The following is an 18,794-nucleotide window of genomic DNA, read 5'->3' as shown; positions in this document are numbered from 1 at the left end:
AACCACTAAATTTTTCCACTGTTCAAAGCTCTGAAGGATAGATGGGAAACCAAAATATAAACTGAAGAACAGGGGCACCTGGGTGGCTCAGTCGTTAAGCGTCCTGCCTTCAGCTCAGGTCATGATCCCAGGGTTCTGGGATCGAGCCCCGCATCGGGTTCCCTGCTCTGCGGGAGGCCTGCTTCTCCCTCTCCCACTCCCCCTGCTTGTGTTCCCTCTCTCGCTGTGTCTCTCTCTGTCAAGTAAATAAATAAAATCTTAAAAAAAACTGAAGAACAACACCCTGATAAGCATATGCCACAAGCATGGTTACCAACTCATTAATTAAACAGATCTGTTTTTGAGGCTCAAGGAGAAAAACTATGGGATAATACCAAAAAGATCATACTGCCACCAATAAAATCAACTTGATCAAGGACTTCAAAATACTAGACTTGTTAAGGATATAAACTGATGGTACAATTTAATACTTTTAGAAAGCATTTTTAAGGTCAGTTTTTTAAATTTTTAGAAAGCAGAAAATATACTGCAAATCCTGTCAAGGCTTTACATGATAAGGCCACCACCTTCTTCTCTGACTTTATCTCCTAAACGCCCTCCTTTTTTCCTTTCCCTTCTAAAATGTAAGCTCAACAGGAGGATCTTTTCTGTCTTATTCACCACTGTATTTCTAGTGCTTAGAGCAGGCACATAATTGCTTAATGCGGAGCTTATGTTTAACAATTATCTGTTGGCTTAATGAATGAGGGCAGAGGCCACTCCTGGTGCAGCCACTTTCAAGAGAAAAGGTGGTCTGATATGCAAAATACTATCTTCGCATTAAGACAAACTTTAGATCAACTCCAAAAAAGGTTTAACACCTAACTTCATTATCTATAAACATCCAATTACATAGTTATAGAATGTAGGACAGTATCATTTTCTAAGTAATTCCATGAAAAAAGCGAGGATTTCCTTTCTGATACATTCTTCTATAAGTTCAAAATTATTCCACTGTCTTCAACTGCAGAGAATATATGCTAAATATGATGCCCTTCTAATAAGTAATAAAGCCATTACTGTTGTGTATAGCATAAAAATCTAAAACTAGATTTCTCTAGTTTTCCTGAACTAGAAATATCCTAAAACAGATCTAAGTGTATTATTTTTACTTCTAACTCTTTAACTCAATAAACATTAATTAAAAGCCTGCTAAGAGTTGTTTGTATGTAAAGAAACTTAAGATAGAAACTTTGACATCAAAGAGTTTACCATCACATCTGTTCATTTAAAGCAAAAGGTGTGGGGTTTGATCCATAAATCACAGATAGTACAACATAAACACAGTTTATGATTGAGGATACTCAAAGTATACTCACATAAGGAGAAAAGGCTTAGATGCTTTAGCTATGACGTTGTCAATGTTTTTTTTCTTTCATCTTGTAAGAATTATACAATTCAACTAGCTTTACTATTGACACAAATCAATTGTGGCTGAAAAACAACTGAACTTAGAATCTGTGGCAACAAGCTAATCATTTTCTGGTTAGGTAACAGTGTATCTGGTATACAGCGTATACAGAGGAGAGAGAACAATGAAACACAGGTACCTTTCCTATATATATATTCCTATATATATATACCTTTCCTATATATATATACACACACATATATATACATATATAGGAAACACACACCATATATATATATATATATGGTATTCTTTCATCTTACATGAAAATTACAATGATAGTGTCCTTCAAGTCCACATTAGTAATTCATTCCAAATAATAAGAAATCTGGAAGAGAAAATCATACTACCTGTGTCGTAATTGCCATTGGGATGCGTAACTTCATCTATTTCTTCACTGTTTGGGTCATTTTCCATATTGAGATTTTTTAACTGTACTAATTCCAGGAATCTCAAAGCTGTTTCAGCCAGCAGAGCTATGTTTTCTACAAAAAAGGGAAAATTTATTATTATAATTTTAAATCCTTGTAATGTTTGTAACTTTCCCCTCCTGTCTTTATACATATAAATAATAATCTTAAAACTAAGGAGGAAAAGTAGGACTTTTCAATTTAGCACTTAACCTAATCAGATTTTTGGTAACTAATCTCATAATCTACAACTAACAGTTTTTTAAATATTTTATCTATTTATGAGAGAGAGAACACAAGTGGGTGATGAGCGGAGGGAGAAGCTGACTCCCCACTGAGCATGAAGCAGGATGTGGGGTTCGATCCCAGGACTCTGGGATCACAACCTGAGCCAAAGGCAGACACTTAACCAACTGAGCCACCCAAACGCCCCTACAACTAACAGTTTTAATAATGAAACATAAACTTTTTAAAAATACAAAAATGTACAGCATAAACTATAGTTAACTCTGCTATAATGACATATATGAAAGTTAAGAGAGCAAATTCTAAGAGTTCTCATCACAAAGAAAAAAACTTTTTTTCCGTTTTTGCTTCTTTTCATTGTACCTATATGAGAGGATGGAAGCCAACTAAACTTGTGGTAATCATTTTAGAACATATGTAAGTCAAACCATTATACTTTATACCTTAAACTTATACAGTAATACAGGTCAATTATATCTCAATAAGACTGGGAAAAAAAATACAAAATATCCCAAAATATAGCATTCAAATCTACTGAGGGAAAAGCTTAATCCTCCTACAGAGACCTACAAACAGTATCTTAACAGGTGAGAGATATACATTAGACTAACAGAGAAACATTCACATTAAAATAACAGGCTGGGATGCCTGGGTGGCTCTGTCAGTAGAGCATCTGCCTTCGGTTCAGGTCATGATCCCAGGGTCCTGGAATCAAGTCCCGCATCAGGCTCCTTGCTCAACAGGGAGCCTGCATCTCCCTCTGCCTGCCTCTCTCTCTCACTCTCTCTCTGACAAATAAATAAAATCTTTAAAAAAATAAATAAATAAAATAACAGGCTAAGCTGGGCTTCAGAATCACAGACCCGTCTCAAATCTCGGCCCCTGACACTTACTAGGTGGCTGCTTAACATATGAGTATGTTTCACACATACATAAGTCACATCTACCTCAAAGAGCTATTACTAAACTGAATCAACCATTATTAGATTGCTTTCCTTGTGATACTGTGAATTTCTTAATGAACCAAAGTATTGCCATGTTTCTGCAGTTGTATTTTCTCTTTTCTCTATAATCTCCTAGGACTGTCTGATATTCCTTACCACTGTGAAAATATCTAATTTCTGCTGTCACATTTGCTATCAGATCTGCTGACACTTTCTTCTCCCTTCCATTTTTTATTTATGCCTGTATCTCTATCCTTCTTTCCCTCCATTTCTGTGCGTCTTAACATACGACCGTACCAGGAAAAGACTGCACTCTCTTCCTTAGCAATAAACAGCACTGAACATAGAGCTTAATTAACTACCTTATTTTATCAATTCTCAGACTCACTTTTTCCTTAATTTTTAACACCACTACAATTGAGGTGCATCTCACAAGAGTTGAGATTGCTGAGACTATCAAATGTAGTGATTACTTTTATCTTGGAGTCCCACCCCCTCCGAACCCCCAACAGGTTCAACATTGTTCTGAAGAACAAAAATTTACCTCTAAGTACCCAAGACGTGAATACCTGTAATGCAAGCTCACCCTGAAGACGGGAGAATTTGGGCCATCCTCTGATAATAAGTCAAATTCTAGATGAATGTCCCCACTTTAATGGATGTATCTTTATTAGGAAAAGTCTCTTACTTTCCTGGGCACTTCTAAAATCTGAGTAGATCTATGCCTCTTTCCCCATTTAAGTTCATACACCACAACACACTTGAAAGTTTACACAAGATACAAATCTATACCACCTCTGAGTCTAAAAAGAATACTGTAAAAGACATTTAAAAATTGATTTTAAACTTTTAGAATTACTGACGTGTGTGGTTTAATTATACTTAACCATAAAAGTTCAAATAGACTTCTGGCTCTACTGAAAAAAAGACAGCTTTATCATGCACTAAGCCACGATGAAGGGACACTGCAAGGTACCAGCACTGACCCTGGGTTACCATAGACTCTCACCATAAAGACCCAGAAGACCAAAGAAAAGCAGAGTTGCTTCAGAGTCAAGGTATAGACAGCAGCTCTGAGAACTGAGAAAGAGTGAGACCAGATACATTTAGGTCATATTGTTTAGCCTCTCCCATTCCCAATTTCCTCACCTGTAAAATGAACGTAATATAACATCTATTGCTCAAGGTTGTTGCAAGGATTGGTTGCAAAAGATATATAGATCTTAGAATCCATATATCTTAGAATCTGAAATCTATCTTAAAATTTATATATCTCTTGCAACAAATCCTTGCAACCTTGAGCAGCAGATGCTCTGACACAGGTTTTTCAATAAATAGTAGTTATTATTTTTCTGCTATCCCTATTAGTAATTGACTGTCACAATGTTAATATAGCACCTACACATCAGAACCTTACCCATTTAACACAACTGAGAACAAACTAAGACCAACAGTAGGTAATAAAACTCTAAAGAAAGATACAGCTTATTTTTAAAACCTATAAACTTTTATTTATTTTTCTGGTTTAATTATGTTTGCCAAGTGAATTATAAATATGCTATGTTACAAATTATAAACTCAAATGTACCTTTCTTAAAGAAATCCTGAATTTTCTAGGCCTGACATGTATACCTATACAGTTACGGAAACCAGAAACCATAAATAATAGGCAATGGATAAATATAAATAAAAATATACGTATAGGGGAAAATAAAAAACCCAACAACCACCACTTTGTGGATGTACCTAGAGATAAGGCCAGAGTCCAAAAACCATTTTTCATATGTTCCATTAAAATGACAGGCAAATAGTAAATTTAATAAACCTAGCAAGTACCTTTCAAAAAAGTGACAATATCATCACCACACTTTATGTACTATTTACAAAGACCAAAACAGAATCTGTGATTTCCAGATTATATTAAAAATAAATTATGAATTGTGTTAATGTTTCAGTGACATCTTCCATGCAAAAATTAGTATGCAGAATTAATTTGGGGAGCTAAGAACATGAATTTTATGAGTAAGAATTACAAATACAACAGGTGGATGTGTTATAACCTCATCACAAAGAAGCCACACACCTTAAGCACTACAGTAACTAAAAGGACCTTAAAATCTGGTAATAGGCTAACCTTTCAACACCAAATTATCCAGCAAAATTCATCTTTTTGAATGGCAATAGACTTGTATCCTACAGTTGATATTCAAACTAGCATATCTGTTCAGAGAAACTTCATAAAGACCTAAAGACACTAAGTCAGAACATACTTGTAAACATTAGTCTCACTCCAAATTAAATGTAGTATACCAAGTAAAATCATAGAATTCTATATTACATATTTTTCACTTTATAATTCTGATCACTTCAAAAATGAGTACAATCAAAAGTTGAGTCCCAGGAACAGATTAGCTACAAAAATTATTAAAATGTACACAAATAGTTCAAGGACTATAATTCACTCCTGGAATTCCCAAATAAGAGAAACAAGAGGTATTATAGTCACTAACTTCAAAAATATGAGCAGCTAGGGGCACCTGGGTGGCTCAGTTGGTTAAGCAACTGCCTTCGGCTCAGGTCATGATCCCAGGGTCCTGGGATCGAGCCCCACATCGGGCTCCCTGCTTGGCCGGAAGCCTGCTTCTCCCTCTCCCACTCCCCCTGCTTGTGTTCCCTCTCACGCTGTCTCTCTCTCTGTCAATTAAATAAATAAAATCTTTAAAAAAAAAAAATATGAGCAGCTATTACTTGGACAATAAACTCTTACCAGCATAGGCTAGTCTAACAATAGTAGCATCATCTTGGGCTAAGTGGGCTATGCCTGGCAGAATATATTCCGGATAGATATTGACATCATTGCGAGGAACCTCTTTGACAAGAGCAAGAACTTTGGTCAACGTCCTCAAGGCCTCAGCCCTCACTCTAGGAACAGAGTCATTGCTGAAATGCAAAAGATACGGAGTAATACGATCCAAAAGAATTTCTACACTTAATCTTGGGGCCAAATGCAAAATAAGTTCCAAAGCAGCAAGTTTGGAATCACAGTATTTAAGGGTCTGCAGACAGGACGTTATAACAGACACCAAGATAACCAGCCCACTTTCCTTAGGCTCTCCTTCTGCTTTTTCTGGCAGATCATGTCCACAAAGATTGTGAATTATGTTGGCCAAATCCTTCCGTATAACCAGAATGCGCTCATCTGCAGAAAGAAATGTTTCCTTGGCAAACTGGGCCATGTAGGGCTGAAGGAATGTGTAAAATATTTCAGGAAAGGCATTGCCACGCTGCTGCTTTAGGTAATCTTCTGCCCCTAAACGTTTATCTGGCTCACGATGAATCATCTGAGTTACCTACACCAAGGGGAGAAAAGGAGTAAAAAATAGATTTGAGAACAGCAGATTAAACCAGATGAAAGCTACAAGGGCAACTTAAACATGACATAAAGAATTTCTGAGGTAACTCTGACTCTTCTCAATCTTTGCCTTTCAAACTACTTTCAGAACCGGACTACAAGTAATATGTGACTCCTCTACTATCCTACAGAGCAACAAGGAATTATATAGTAATGTATTACAGATGGCCCAGACGCAAAGGGAGATATACCCTGTTCAGCATTCCCATTTACTAAGACAGGGGAGTAATACATTGCTGCCCACAACTCAAGGATTCTTGAACATTTTTGAGTGGGGTAATACCACTGAGAATTTGAGGAAAACAATGGGATTTTCTCCAGAACAAAACTGTATACACAACATTTTTACATATAAAATTACACACGATTCTGAAAAGAATCAGAGAACCACTATAATCTATATACATATCTCAGTTATGATTTAGAGTCTTAATACCCCAAGTCCAAGGGACTACATGGTTTAAGTGTAGTTCTAGGATCTAGTCAAAAAGGGAATCAGTGGTTTAAACTTCTCAAGTGTATAAGAGATGTTAAATCCTACAAACCCTAGAAATGATATACCTAATTTGAATTTATCATCTTTTCTGACATCTTAGGGAAATAATTTTCTTTCAATATACAGAGCACAGCTTAATTTTTCCTAGATCTTCAGTGAATCAGTCATTATTTAAATACTTAAAATATCATAAAAATATATCTAGTTAGAGCTTTCTGTGTATATTCTAAATAGGCACCTAGCATTGAACTTGCAAGGAATCAAATGAACTATAAATATCAGGAAAAGTGACTTAAATAGAATTCCTTTTACATTCAGATTAAGCCTTAAAGATTTGTCAGATTCACTCCTTTCATAGTTAAGAAAATGCAGGCCCAAACTCATGAAGTCACTTAGCCAATGTAACATGACAGATGAGTGCCATACCCAAAGACAGAACAGCCAGGTATACCAACTCCTAATCCAGTGCACGGTTCACTGAACATGAGCTAAACTGGCTTCTTCTAAAACATCTTATTTTTTAATACTTGCCATTTGTAAGAGAAATTAAAACAGAATATTTTAATATACTATAACTTTCTATGACTGAGAGTCATCATCATTATAAGGCATCAGTTACTGTATTGATGGACTTAATAAAGATCCCCTCAAACAGTAAGGTGGATATATGGCTTATGTGACCGCCCACAGAATTCTTTATATCTGTTCTGCTATACTAATTAGTGATTCTATAGCCTTCCTTTCCAGAACAGCCTCAAGAGAGACATACCAAGCTAGGTGTTTCTATATGAAATGGCCCTATACTACCGCATTATATTCAAGTTAATGTTTCCTGTCTCTTTCGTTTTAGATATATGTCTTCATTTCTTACTAGCAAGCTCTATCCTGGACAACATCTCTAACCCTCAGGCACCTCTTTACTTCCTCCCAAATCTATCCAAAGCAGAGCTGAAGATGTGCGTGTGTGTGTGTGTGTGTGTGTATAACATTATGCATGGTTTATATACATATAAAATTTAGTCAAATGAGCTCTGTGCCTGAAAAGAGGTAAAGTATTATACACTTCTCCCTAACAAAGTAAATAAAAATAGGCTGTTCGTAATTGTCTGTGGGGCTTTATTGCTTTGTTCCAAATTCATAAAATTCCAGAGAACTGTCTAATGCAAAAGTGAGAACACAATTCTATTAAAACCTAGTGGAGAATACTTGTAGCATAGTTACCAATTCTCTGATACTGCGATCTTCAATTTTATTTAGCACTTGTTCCGGGAAAAACTGTCCATTTCTATAAGCCAGAAGTTGAGAGAGATCAAACAGTGGTACACCTTCTGTAAAAAGCTCAGCTATAACACAACCTGGAAAATAACAGATATAAATCCATTAAAAATGCAATACAAGGTATCTTTAATACAGATCAAGAATTGAGAATTTGCAAAACTCAAAATGAAAATCCCTAAGTAAACTGAATTAAAAATTTTAATGCAACATACAACTACGATCAAGCAAGACAGGAAAACGTCTATTGCCTTATCATCAGTTTCAGTGTAAAGTCAAAAGAAGCCCAGTGAATATTTCTCCGTCTTAAAAAAGAAAAATGAAATTACTTCCTAGTTCTCAAATTTAAAATGAATGTTTGTATATAACATATACATACATATATTTACAGATAGATTACAAGTCACAAGACATAATGATTTTTTTTTAAATATGGACTTATTTTAGGGGCGCCTGGGTGGCTCAGATGGTTAAGCCTCTGCTTTCGGCTCAGGTCACGATCCCAAAGTCCTGGGATCGAGTCCCGCATCGGGCTCCCTGCTCAGCGGGGAGCCTGCTTCTCCCTCTGCCGCTGCCTCTCTCTATCTCTCTCTCTGACTCTCATGAATAAATAAAACATTAAAAAAAAAAAAAAAGATTTAAAAATAAATAAATAAATAAATAAATATGGACTTATTTTAGACATTAAGTTCATAAGGAACTGAGAATTCATATCTGACAACTCATTTATTCACCATCAAACAAAATGTTATTAGGTGTCTACTATACACTAGACACTAGCAGTGCATATAATAGATAAAATCCTTGCCCTCATGAAGCTTTCATTCTAGGAAGACAGACATAAAATAAACCAGTGAACAAACGTGAGGAGTGCTACGAAGTACAGGTATAAGACTAGAAAGGGAAGGAAAGATAACCCAATCATTATGCACTTACATAATCTTCAAACAAGGAATAAAAAAAATCTATCCACATTCCAAAAAGGACAAACCAGTTTCACTGAATCATTATATGACCTGCATTTCACAAGTCTTTTTTTTCTAAGACAGAAAGAGAAAGAGTGTAGATGCATGTGGGATTGGGGGGGGGGGGGCAGTGGCAGAGGGAAAGAATCTTAGGCTCCAGACTCAATGTGGAACCCCATGTGGGGCTCGATCTCATGACTCTGAGATCATGACGTGAGTTGAAATCAAGAGTCAAACACTCAACCAACTGAGCCACCCAGGCACTCCTATATTTCACAAGTCTTAAAAAGATCCTTAAATAACCTTAGTTCACAGCATCTGCATCTGCTGGTCTCTCTACCTAGAATGCTACTCCCCAAAATGTCCCCCTGACTTATACCTCCACCTCCTTCAGGTCCTTCATCAAATGTCATTTAGGATATTAGCAGTAAGTAAACTAACCAGTTTAAAATTGCAAGCCCCACCACCACAACTACCCCATACTTCTTGCCTGGCATGTTCCCTTTTCCCTTTCCCTGCTGTTTTTCCCCACAGCACCAACTGCCAAATTAAATATATTATGTATTTATTTTCTTTACCATCTTGTATACCCACTAGAGTGTAAACTCCACGAGGAAGGGATTTTCACCTATTTTGCTCACTAAAAAATTTCCAGGAACTAAAACAGTTCCTGACACATAATAAACACTCAATAAAGTTCTTAAATTAATCTCTACCTATTTGTGTCAAGTTTTAGAATAAAAGACTTAAAATAGCTATTAAAAATACCATAAGCAAGAAGGAAAATAGAAGACCGGACCAACACTACAAACCAACTGGATCTAACATAGACATCAAAAGAACACTCCACCCAACAACAGCGGAATACAAATTCTTCGCAGGTACACATGGAACACTCTCCAGGTTAGACCGTATGCTAGGCCATAAAACAAGCCTCAGTAAGTTTAAAAGGACTGAAATTATACAAATCATGTCCTTCAAACCACAATGGAATAAGAGATCAATAACAGAAGAAAGCTTGAAAAATTCACAAATATGTAGAAATTAAACAACACATTCCTAAATAATCAATGTATCAAAGGGAAATTAGAAAAATACTTTGCGATGAATGAAAATGAAAACACAACATACAAAACATATGGGATGCAACTAGGACAGTGTTTAGAGGAAATGTGTTAACTATAAACACCTATATTTTAAAAGAGTGCAGGACAATAACCTAACCTTAACCTTAAGAAACAAGAAAAGTAAACAAAAACCAAAGCAAACAGAAGGAAAGGAATAATAAAGACTGGCATGGAAATTTGTGAAACAGAATAGAACACAATAGAGAGCATCGACAAAATCTAAGGTTGGTGCTTTGAAAAGCTCAACAAAATTGACAGACTCCTACTAAAAAGATAGATGTCTCAAACTACTAAAATAAGGTATGAAAAAGGGGACACACTACCAACCTTACAGAAATGAAAAAGAACTATATTTTGAACAACTGTATGCCAACAAATTAGATAACCTAAATAAAATGGACAGATTCCTGGAAAGATACAGATTACCAAAGTTGATTTAAAAAGAAAATCTCAATAGACCTTATAAGTAAAGAAATTGGATTAATAATAGACATTCCACAGAAGAAAAGCCTAAGACAAGATGCCTTAACAGAGGCTTCACAGTCTATCAAATGTTAAAATACTTAACCATCCTTCACAAATTGTCCCAAAGAAACAGGAGAAAAGGTAACACTTTCCAACTCATTCAAAATTACCCTGGTACCAAACCAAACGAAGACATTACAAGAAAAGAAAACTACAGACCAATATTCCTGATGAATAGAGACACAAAAACCCTCCAAAAAATACCGGCAAACTGGGTGCAGGAATTAGTAAGTCCATACCAATAATTTAAAAAAAAAAAATGAGGGGAAAGAGAGGACACTTGAGTATGCCAGAATGCTGAGGGCCCACTGGTGAATGTGGAGGAAGTACTAGAGTTGGAAAATCATCATTTACAATCAAAGACTGGGTCAGGCAAGAATCAGCAATGGATGCCAATCAAGAAGGAAGTTGTGATGATTGGCCTCTATTTGCATATTTTTGTATTTGCATGGTCTTTAAGTTTCTTCCCACAGGGGGCTTATTAGTTGCAAGGGATTAAAAAAACAAAAGGTAACTATAGAGGGGAGAATCAGGCAAGACCTTGACCAGGTGATCAAAATTAACATCACCAACAAACATCATTTGTCTCTAGATGTGATACTGTGAAGATGCATCATCACATATACAGTATACTGAGAATGAATAATCTGAATCTAATCAAAAGGAAAAATCAAACCCTAAATGAGGTACATCCTATGAAAAAACAAAGGGGTGGAGTGAAGTGCATGAGCACATGCATGAGCACACACAAACACACAATGCAGGTAAAAGCCAGTGAAAACTGAGTAAGGTCTATATCTAGTTAACAGTAATGCTCCAATGTCAATTCCAGACTTTGAGGTGGTACTGGTCATATAAGATATCACTAGTGGGGAAGCTGGGAGAAGCATTCTTCACTATTTTTGCAACATCTATCATTTAAAATAAAAAGTATAAAAATAATTTTTAAAAATTTAAGGAGAGAGGTAGTATTCAAAAAATGTCAATGTCATGATGACAAAAAATGGCTATGAAGATGTTCCACATCAAAGGAAGCTAAAGAGACATGACAACTAAATGCAATACCAAACCCTAGACTGGGTCCCATCCTGGAGCAGTTAAAATGCTGTAAGGGACATTATTGGGTCAAAAACAAAATTAGAATTAAAATTGTAAATTATTTTATCAATGTTAAATTTGCTGCAGTTGATAACTGCAACATACAATTATGTAAGTGTTATGTAAGAGAATAGGATCTTAGGATATATATACTGAAGTATTTAGAAGTAAAGAGCCATGATGTATGTAACTTAATCAGGGGAAAATCATGGGGGGTGGGGCGGGGCACAAAAAAAATGTACAGGTGACAAATTAAGTGGAGCAAAATGTTAACCAAGTGAATCTGGGGATTCTCTTCTGCAAGTTTTTAAAGTATTCTAAGTTTGAAATAATTTCCAAGTAAAAAGTCAGAAAGAAACATAGCTACATTTGACTATTTACAACTAAATGGGGATTGTTATGGACTGAGTTGTGTCTCCCCCCTCCCCAAAATTCATATATTTAAGCCCTAACACCCAGTACCTTTAACCTGACTAAATACAGGTGACAGGGTCTTTAAAAAGGTAATTGAAGTTAAATAAGGTCCTAAGTCCATTATGACTGGTGTCCTTTTAAGAAGGGGCACCAAGGAAGAGGCCTTATGAGTACACCATGAGAAGGTGGCCATCTGCAACCCAAAGAGAGTGGCTTCAGGAGAAATCACTCCTGCTGGCACCTTGATCTTGGACTTCCAGCCTCTAGAACGGAGGGAAAATAAATTTTTGTTTAAGCTACCAAGTCTGAGATATTTTGTCATGGCAGCCCTAGCAAACTAATACAGAGGTGAATATAGGACTTTTTTCTTGCAACTTTTAGAATGTTGTTCTGGAAAAGGTGTTATTAGGCAGTATTTCCCTATGGAACAAATTGTTCAAGGTGTCTTCATCAACACTAAGTCCTTACAATTCAGATATCAGCTCAAATGTTACCTTCTCATACAGGAGGTCTTCTCTGACCATTTTATCTAAAGTCGTCTCCTACCAACCTTTGTCATAACACTTCAAAGTCATAACTCCGTCACAGCACTTATCACTTAACGAAAATTAACTTGTTTACTTGTTTATTCTCTTTCTACTTCACTAGAACATAAGCTCCTTAAGGGCAAAAACTTTGTCAGTCTTGTTCAGAGCTGTACTCCCAACATGTACACAACACAGTGTCTCATATATAATAGATAATACTCAAATATTTGTCAAGCAAATGAATGAAAGATCTCCAGGAAAAGGGTTCTGCCCACTTATATGACCAGAGACAGAGAATATATACCCCTCCCCAAAACTAGCAGCCATGAACCATGGATGTGCATCAAGATGGAGAAAAGTAACATTCAAAACCCAAAGAGCCTACATCAAATCTTAGGAGCAGTACAAAGTGGACATATCCCACCCACCTCTTTCAAAAAATTTAAAGGGCCTATCTTCAGCCAATAGAGTATAGGACTCTTAGTCTAGAAAAACAAATGCTGAGTAAGTTTACGGAACTATAATGCACACAGAAAGGATAAATATAAACTTTTCATTGACCCTTGAAATTTTAAAACTCTAACAAACTTCCAGTTATAAAATAAGTCACAAGGATGTAATGTTATATGCCAATTATACCTCAGTTAAAAAAAAAAAAAGCCTATAAATGATCCCAAGATTAAAGTGATCACATTTCTAAGCTAAAGGAATTTTAAAAGTAAAAATGGTTTGCCAAAAATTTTGATAAATTCACTGATCAATAAAGTTGGGACTCTGATGAATTACATTTCTAATCTTGTTATATTCACAGCCTGGAAGCTAACTCTTAAGCTTATCAAAAAACACCCCTCAGTATTATCTCAGGACACAGATTAGTAAACTGAATGGACCAAAAGAGGTTACAAACCTGTGTAACAATTCTTGTTCATTACCCTCAATGAAATACACTTCTTCATTAATTACGTTACTTTTCCTAAGTAATCTAAAATACCGTTCAATTTACATTTTCTTTGCAGTGGACCTACAGATTAAACCCAACCTTTGCAAAATTCATGAAAAATGGCACTGATACATACAGAGTTCACATGGTATTCCTCAGGATACCATTTTCAGCCCATTTCTCTTCCCAAAAGTTCATAAAGAATCTAGAATCCATGGCCTGGCTTCAAGTGGTGTGTGTATGTGAAATAATGTGTATTAATGCATGGTACTTTCTTCTAGAGAAGGAGGCCATTGATTTCATCAAAATCTTTAAGGGGATCCCAAAAAAGCTTAAGAATCACTTTTCTACAAACCCTCACTGGTTACAAACCCATTACCTTGGCTACAATTACTACCTATTTCCTGGTAACTACCAAATCTCCACCTCCATCCCAAATCTCTATGCACCAAACCTTTATAAGCAACTGCCTATTGTACTTCTTCTCCTAGATATCCCCCAGACACCTTCAACTCAACATATCTAATGAGACTTCATCATCTTCCCATCCCCTTTACCTGTTCATCCTCCTATTTCTCCTATGTCAGTGACCATCATTGCCAATCCACCCAATTTCCCAAGCCAGGGTGAAAGGAGTGCTCTTGACTTCACCTACCAATCAATCACCAAGTCCTAACAATTCTACCTATCTCTGACGTATTCTTTTTTCCACTCCCTCTCCAATTCTATCACAACTTTAAGCTTGTCAGGGTCACGTCTTATCTGGACTACAGCAGTTTACTTCTAGCTAGTTTTCCCCTCTCCAAGGTAGTTCTCCTGCAATCTACTCTCCATGCTACAGGGATTATCTAAAATACTTATCTGATAATGCCCCCGTAGGATAGCACGGGCACGCCAGACCCTTTCTGATCTGGGGCTTGCTTACCTCACACTCTACACTCTATGTTCCAGATATAGTAAACTACTTAAAGTGTCCTAATAAATCAGTGCCTCATGCTCTGGTGTTCAAGTCTTTGTGTAAGCAACACTCTGCCTGAAACAAGCTATCCTTGCCATAGCTAGCTCCCAATCATCTTTTAGTTCCGTTTAAAAACCATCCTTCCAGGGCGCCTGGGTGGCTCAGCTGGTCAAGCGACTGCCTTCGGCCCAGGTCATGATCCCAGAGTCCTGGGATCGAGTCCCGCATCGGGCTCCCTGCTCAGCGGGGAGTCTGCTTCTCCCTCTGACCCTACCCCTTCTTGTGCTCTCTCTCAAATAATTAAAATAAAATCTTAAAAAAAAAAAAAAATCATCCTTCCAGGGCCTCAGTCAGTTAAGCGTCTGACTCTTGGTTTCAGTTCAAGTCATGATCTCTTGGGTCTTGAGATCAAGCCCAGCGTCAAGCTCCCTGCCCAGCGGGAGAGTTGGCTTGAAGATTCTCTCCCTCTGCCCCTCCCCCAACTCGTGCACACACAAGCGAGCACTCTCTCTAAAATAAATCTTTAAAAAACTTGTATGATCTTTCCAATAAAGAGGCCTTTCCTGATACTGCCTCTCTACCCGTACCATGAAGATTAATTTAAATATTTCTATACTCCTATAACAGCACCCTGTGCTTATCACCCCCACAGCAAATCACTCTGCATTGAAATGTCCTTTTTCAATATCATATCTATCTCCCCATTAAATGTAAACACCCTGAAAAGAGGGACATAACTGTCCATCCACCTCTAGCACTTAAGACAGTGCCTTGGGGTACCTGGCTGGCTCAGTGGGTAGAGCATGTGACTCTTGATCATGAGTCATGAGTTTGAGCACCACATTGGGGGTAGAGTTTACTTTAAAAAAAAAAAAGACATGCCTGATACATACAGAAGAATTCAAATTTTTTTTAAATATTTGAATAAATGAACCACTCTGCATTTCCTAGGCAATTAAACATGTCCAAAGAAAAACTGCTGTATCTATCTGAATAGCGTATGAGATACCAAGAAAATAATTTTTCAACATATGGGATTTTCTAAAAGCTACATTTCAATGTTCCAGAGTTAAAATATATGCACATCCCGCCTTGGCAAATTTGACCAATTCGAATACCTGCTGAAAAGATATCCATTGCCCTCTTCAACTCTCCTCTTGTTCTCTGATTACTATGTAAGTCTACAAGTGGAGTTGAAGGATCCCTCATATATTCTAACTCAGTGGCAAACAATCCACCATCGACAAAACGTTCAGGAGCAATATAGCAAGTTCTCCTCCTAGAAGTGTCAAAGAAATAGTTGAAATCCGCTGGGTTGTCCTCTGGAAGATAAGTGGGCTTAAAACTGGCGAAATCAGTTAGAAGGACCCAATTCCAACTGGTGACCATTACATTCTCAGTCTTGATGTCCCCATGACGGACTCCAGATTTGTGTGCTTGGTCCACCGCTGTTAGGATCTGGAAAGCAATCCAACGCTTCTCAATGTTATTTAAGAATGGACGGGTACTTATGCGATCATAGAGGTTGTCTCGCACATACTGCCTAAAGAGCATGGCTGCTTTCTCAGATGCTTTTTCTACTGCTTTCTGAAAAGGTAGACAGTTCTGTGCAGAATGAAGCCTGATTTTCAGTTCCTCCAGCTCTTGTTTATAGCTGGTTAAAGGCAATGTGGGATCCTGAATTGCAAAGACCTTCACAACCACCAGGCCTTCTCGGTGCTTCGCTCGAGCAACTTTAAAAAACCGAGTACTTCCCAGGCTCTTATCATATTCAAAGTCATGGATGTCTGAGAAATAACTCTCCACAGAAAGGATCTGGGAAGGAGCAATGCCAGCAAGCTGATTTCCCATAATGGCAGCAAGCACCTCTGGGTCTGTAAGTCAGGATACAACACCTACTTTAAAAAAAAAAAAAAAGACAAATAAAATAAAATAAAAAGAAGAAGGAGGAGGAGGAGAAGAAAAGATACAAGTAATGAAACACCATTATTTGTGTTCTCTTCCTAAAAGACAGATGCACCATATTTCTCTTCTACTGAAACCACCGTATCTAGTGTTCTAGGCAGCCTCTAAATTTTAAACACATTTATCTAAAAAGACCTTGTTTTATGTTTTCCTTTCCAGGAGCTGAACTATCTTTAAATAGACCCCTTCAATATTAAGTTGAAAATGTTAGAATGTGTATTTTCTGCCATTTAAATTTAAAAATTAATGAGCCTTTATATGTGTTTAGCATTGTGCTTGGGGCTATGAGGGTCACAACAGTACTATATGACAGTCTCTGTCCAAGAAGAACCTGTGGTCTTGGATGTAAGACACAAACACATTAAAAACTTAAAAATAAAAAGTGATAATAATTAAACATAAAAACTTAAAACTGACTAAAAATCGCCTAAATCAAATAGGTCACTGAACTCCTCAAAGATCAAGCTAAGATCCAAAAAAAAAAAAAAAAATCAGTAACTCCTGGGCGCTTCCAGCCTAATTCCAGTGTGCTAATTCCTACCAGCTAACAGGCGGCATGAAGTTGTTTGATGTGCAAGAACAAGGAAAAAACACTGGCAGAGAAGTTAAAGAAAAGCCAAAACACACACTTGCCAAACACAGCCCAGGATTCTCCTAGTTCATAATTTGCAGGAAATAAAGGACACTCATACACACACGACCATGCGCACGGATAAACATTTACCCTAGGACTCCGGAAAGTGTCACAAGTTGGTCACTAGCTCACAATGAGGTCATGACGGATCACTTCAGGGTCTGCGCGGGATTGGGAGTCAGCAGCCAGGCGAGCCCTGGGCGAGCCTTCCGTATGAGGGGTCTTCTTTCAAAGGCAGGAGGTGGGACGTTGGGGGAGGGAGGCCGAAAAGTCCCAATTTCCAGAAACCAAGGTGGTCCGCAGGGGAGAAGTGAAAAGCTCTCGGTGCCGCAGTAGATAAACGAAGCCAAGCTGAAGGGATGCCACATATACCCCAAGAGTTGCCCCCGCCAGTCCCCTACTCTGCCCTGGGAGCCATGCGTTCCCGGGTCTCACCTTCCTCTCGCGCGGATCTCTGGACCCTCGAAGACCTCTAGACTCCTCCAGAGCCTCACCAGCAGGCGGGCAGGTGGGACTTGGGATAGAGCGGGAGGCTGCAGGGAAACAACCACTTCTTCAGCGGAAGCAGACCAGTAAACGCCAAACTCCCGGGAAAGCTGCCGGCTCTGACCTCTCTTCCTGTCGCAGAGCGGAAGTGACGACAGAGTAAGGCTTGAGAAAGAGAGCTAGTGGCTAGGGAGTTGGTTGCTAGGGAACGAAGAAAGGGCGTGGCCTCATTCGAAGCACCTGGAGGAAGAAAATAAAATGTTCTGTCAATTTATTTCCCATCCCGGTCTTCTATCGTTCCCTAAACTCTGCGGCTTCTGACATCCCCAGAACAGAGTTCTTTAAGAGAATTCACAGGTTTATTTAGGAAAGTTAATATATCACAAGTTGAATTTTTTTAAGAGCTTTATTAGAGATATAATTTACATACTATAAAGTACACCTGTTTAAAACATACAAATCGGGCGCCTGGGTGGCTCAGATGGTTGGGCGTCTGCCTTCCGCCCAGGTCATGATCCGGGGTCCTGGGATCGAGCCCCACGTCGGGCTCCCTGCTCAGCGGGAAGCCTGCTTCTCCCTCTCCCTCTGCCTCTCTCCCTGCTCATGCTCTCTCTCTCACTCTGTGTCTCAAATGAATAATAAAAAATCTTTAAAAAATAAAAAATAAAACATACAAACCAATGGCTTTTTATATATTTACAGAGTGGTTCAATCATCTCTATAATTTAATTTTGGAACATTTTCATTACCCCCCCCAAAAAAAATTTTGTAATGATAAGCAGTCACTCCTATTCTCTCCCTTTCTCCTCCCCGTCCCAGCCCTAGGTAATTACTAATCCGTATTCTGTTTCTATAGACTTGCCTATCCTGGATATTTCATATACATGGTATATAATATGTAGTTTTTTGACTGTTTTCACCT

At 37.7% G+C, this 18,794-nt stretch overlaps 1 protein-coding gene across 4 annotated transcripts in view; it reads right to left on the bottom strand.

Annotated features, from left to right (window-relative positions):
* PIK3R4 (phosphoinositide-3-kinase regulatory subunit 4) overlaps window positions 1-18,025 on the bottom strand; it is an 83,239-nt gene extending 65,214 nt beyond the window's left edge. Inside the window, exons 1-5 of one of the 4 annotated variants that reach the window (XM_036092546.2) lie at window positions 17,477-18,025; window positions 15,906-16,685; window positions 8,180-8,313; window positions 5,818-6,400; window positions 1,801-1,935 (exon numbers count right to left, since the gene is read on the bottom strand). In XM_036092546.2, the coding sequence (XP_035948439.2) occupies window positions 1,801-1,935; window positions 5,818-6,400; window positions 8,180-8,313; window positions 15,906-16,638 (1,585 nt within the window). In that variant the 5' untranslated portion in view covers window positions 16,639-16,685; window positions 17,477-18,025. The remainder of the gene's footprint in view (window positions 1-1,800; window positions 1,936-5,817; window positions 6,401-8,179; window positions 8,314-15,905; window positions 16,686-17,476) is intronic. The other 3 variants (XM_078071879.1, XM_078071881.1, XM_078071885.1) reach the window with 3 other exon arrangements.
* Window positions 18,026-18,794: the final 769 nt, after the last annotated feature.

Source organism: Halichoerus grypus, chromosome 1 (assembly GCF_964656455.1).
Source record: "Halichoerus grypus chromosome 1, mHalGry1.hap1.1, whole genome shotgun sequence".
NCBI classification, from domain to species: domain Eukaryota; kingdom Metazoa; phylum Chordata; class Mammalia; order Carnivora; family Phocidae; genus Halichoerus; species Halichoerus grypus.
This window is presented reverse-complemented; position numbering and strand designations above follow the sequence as displayed.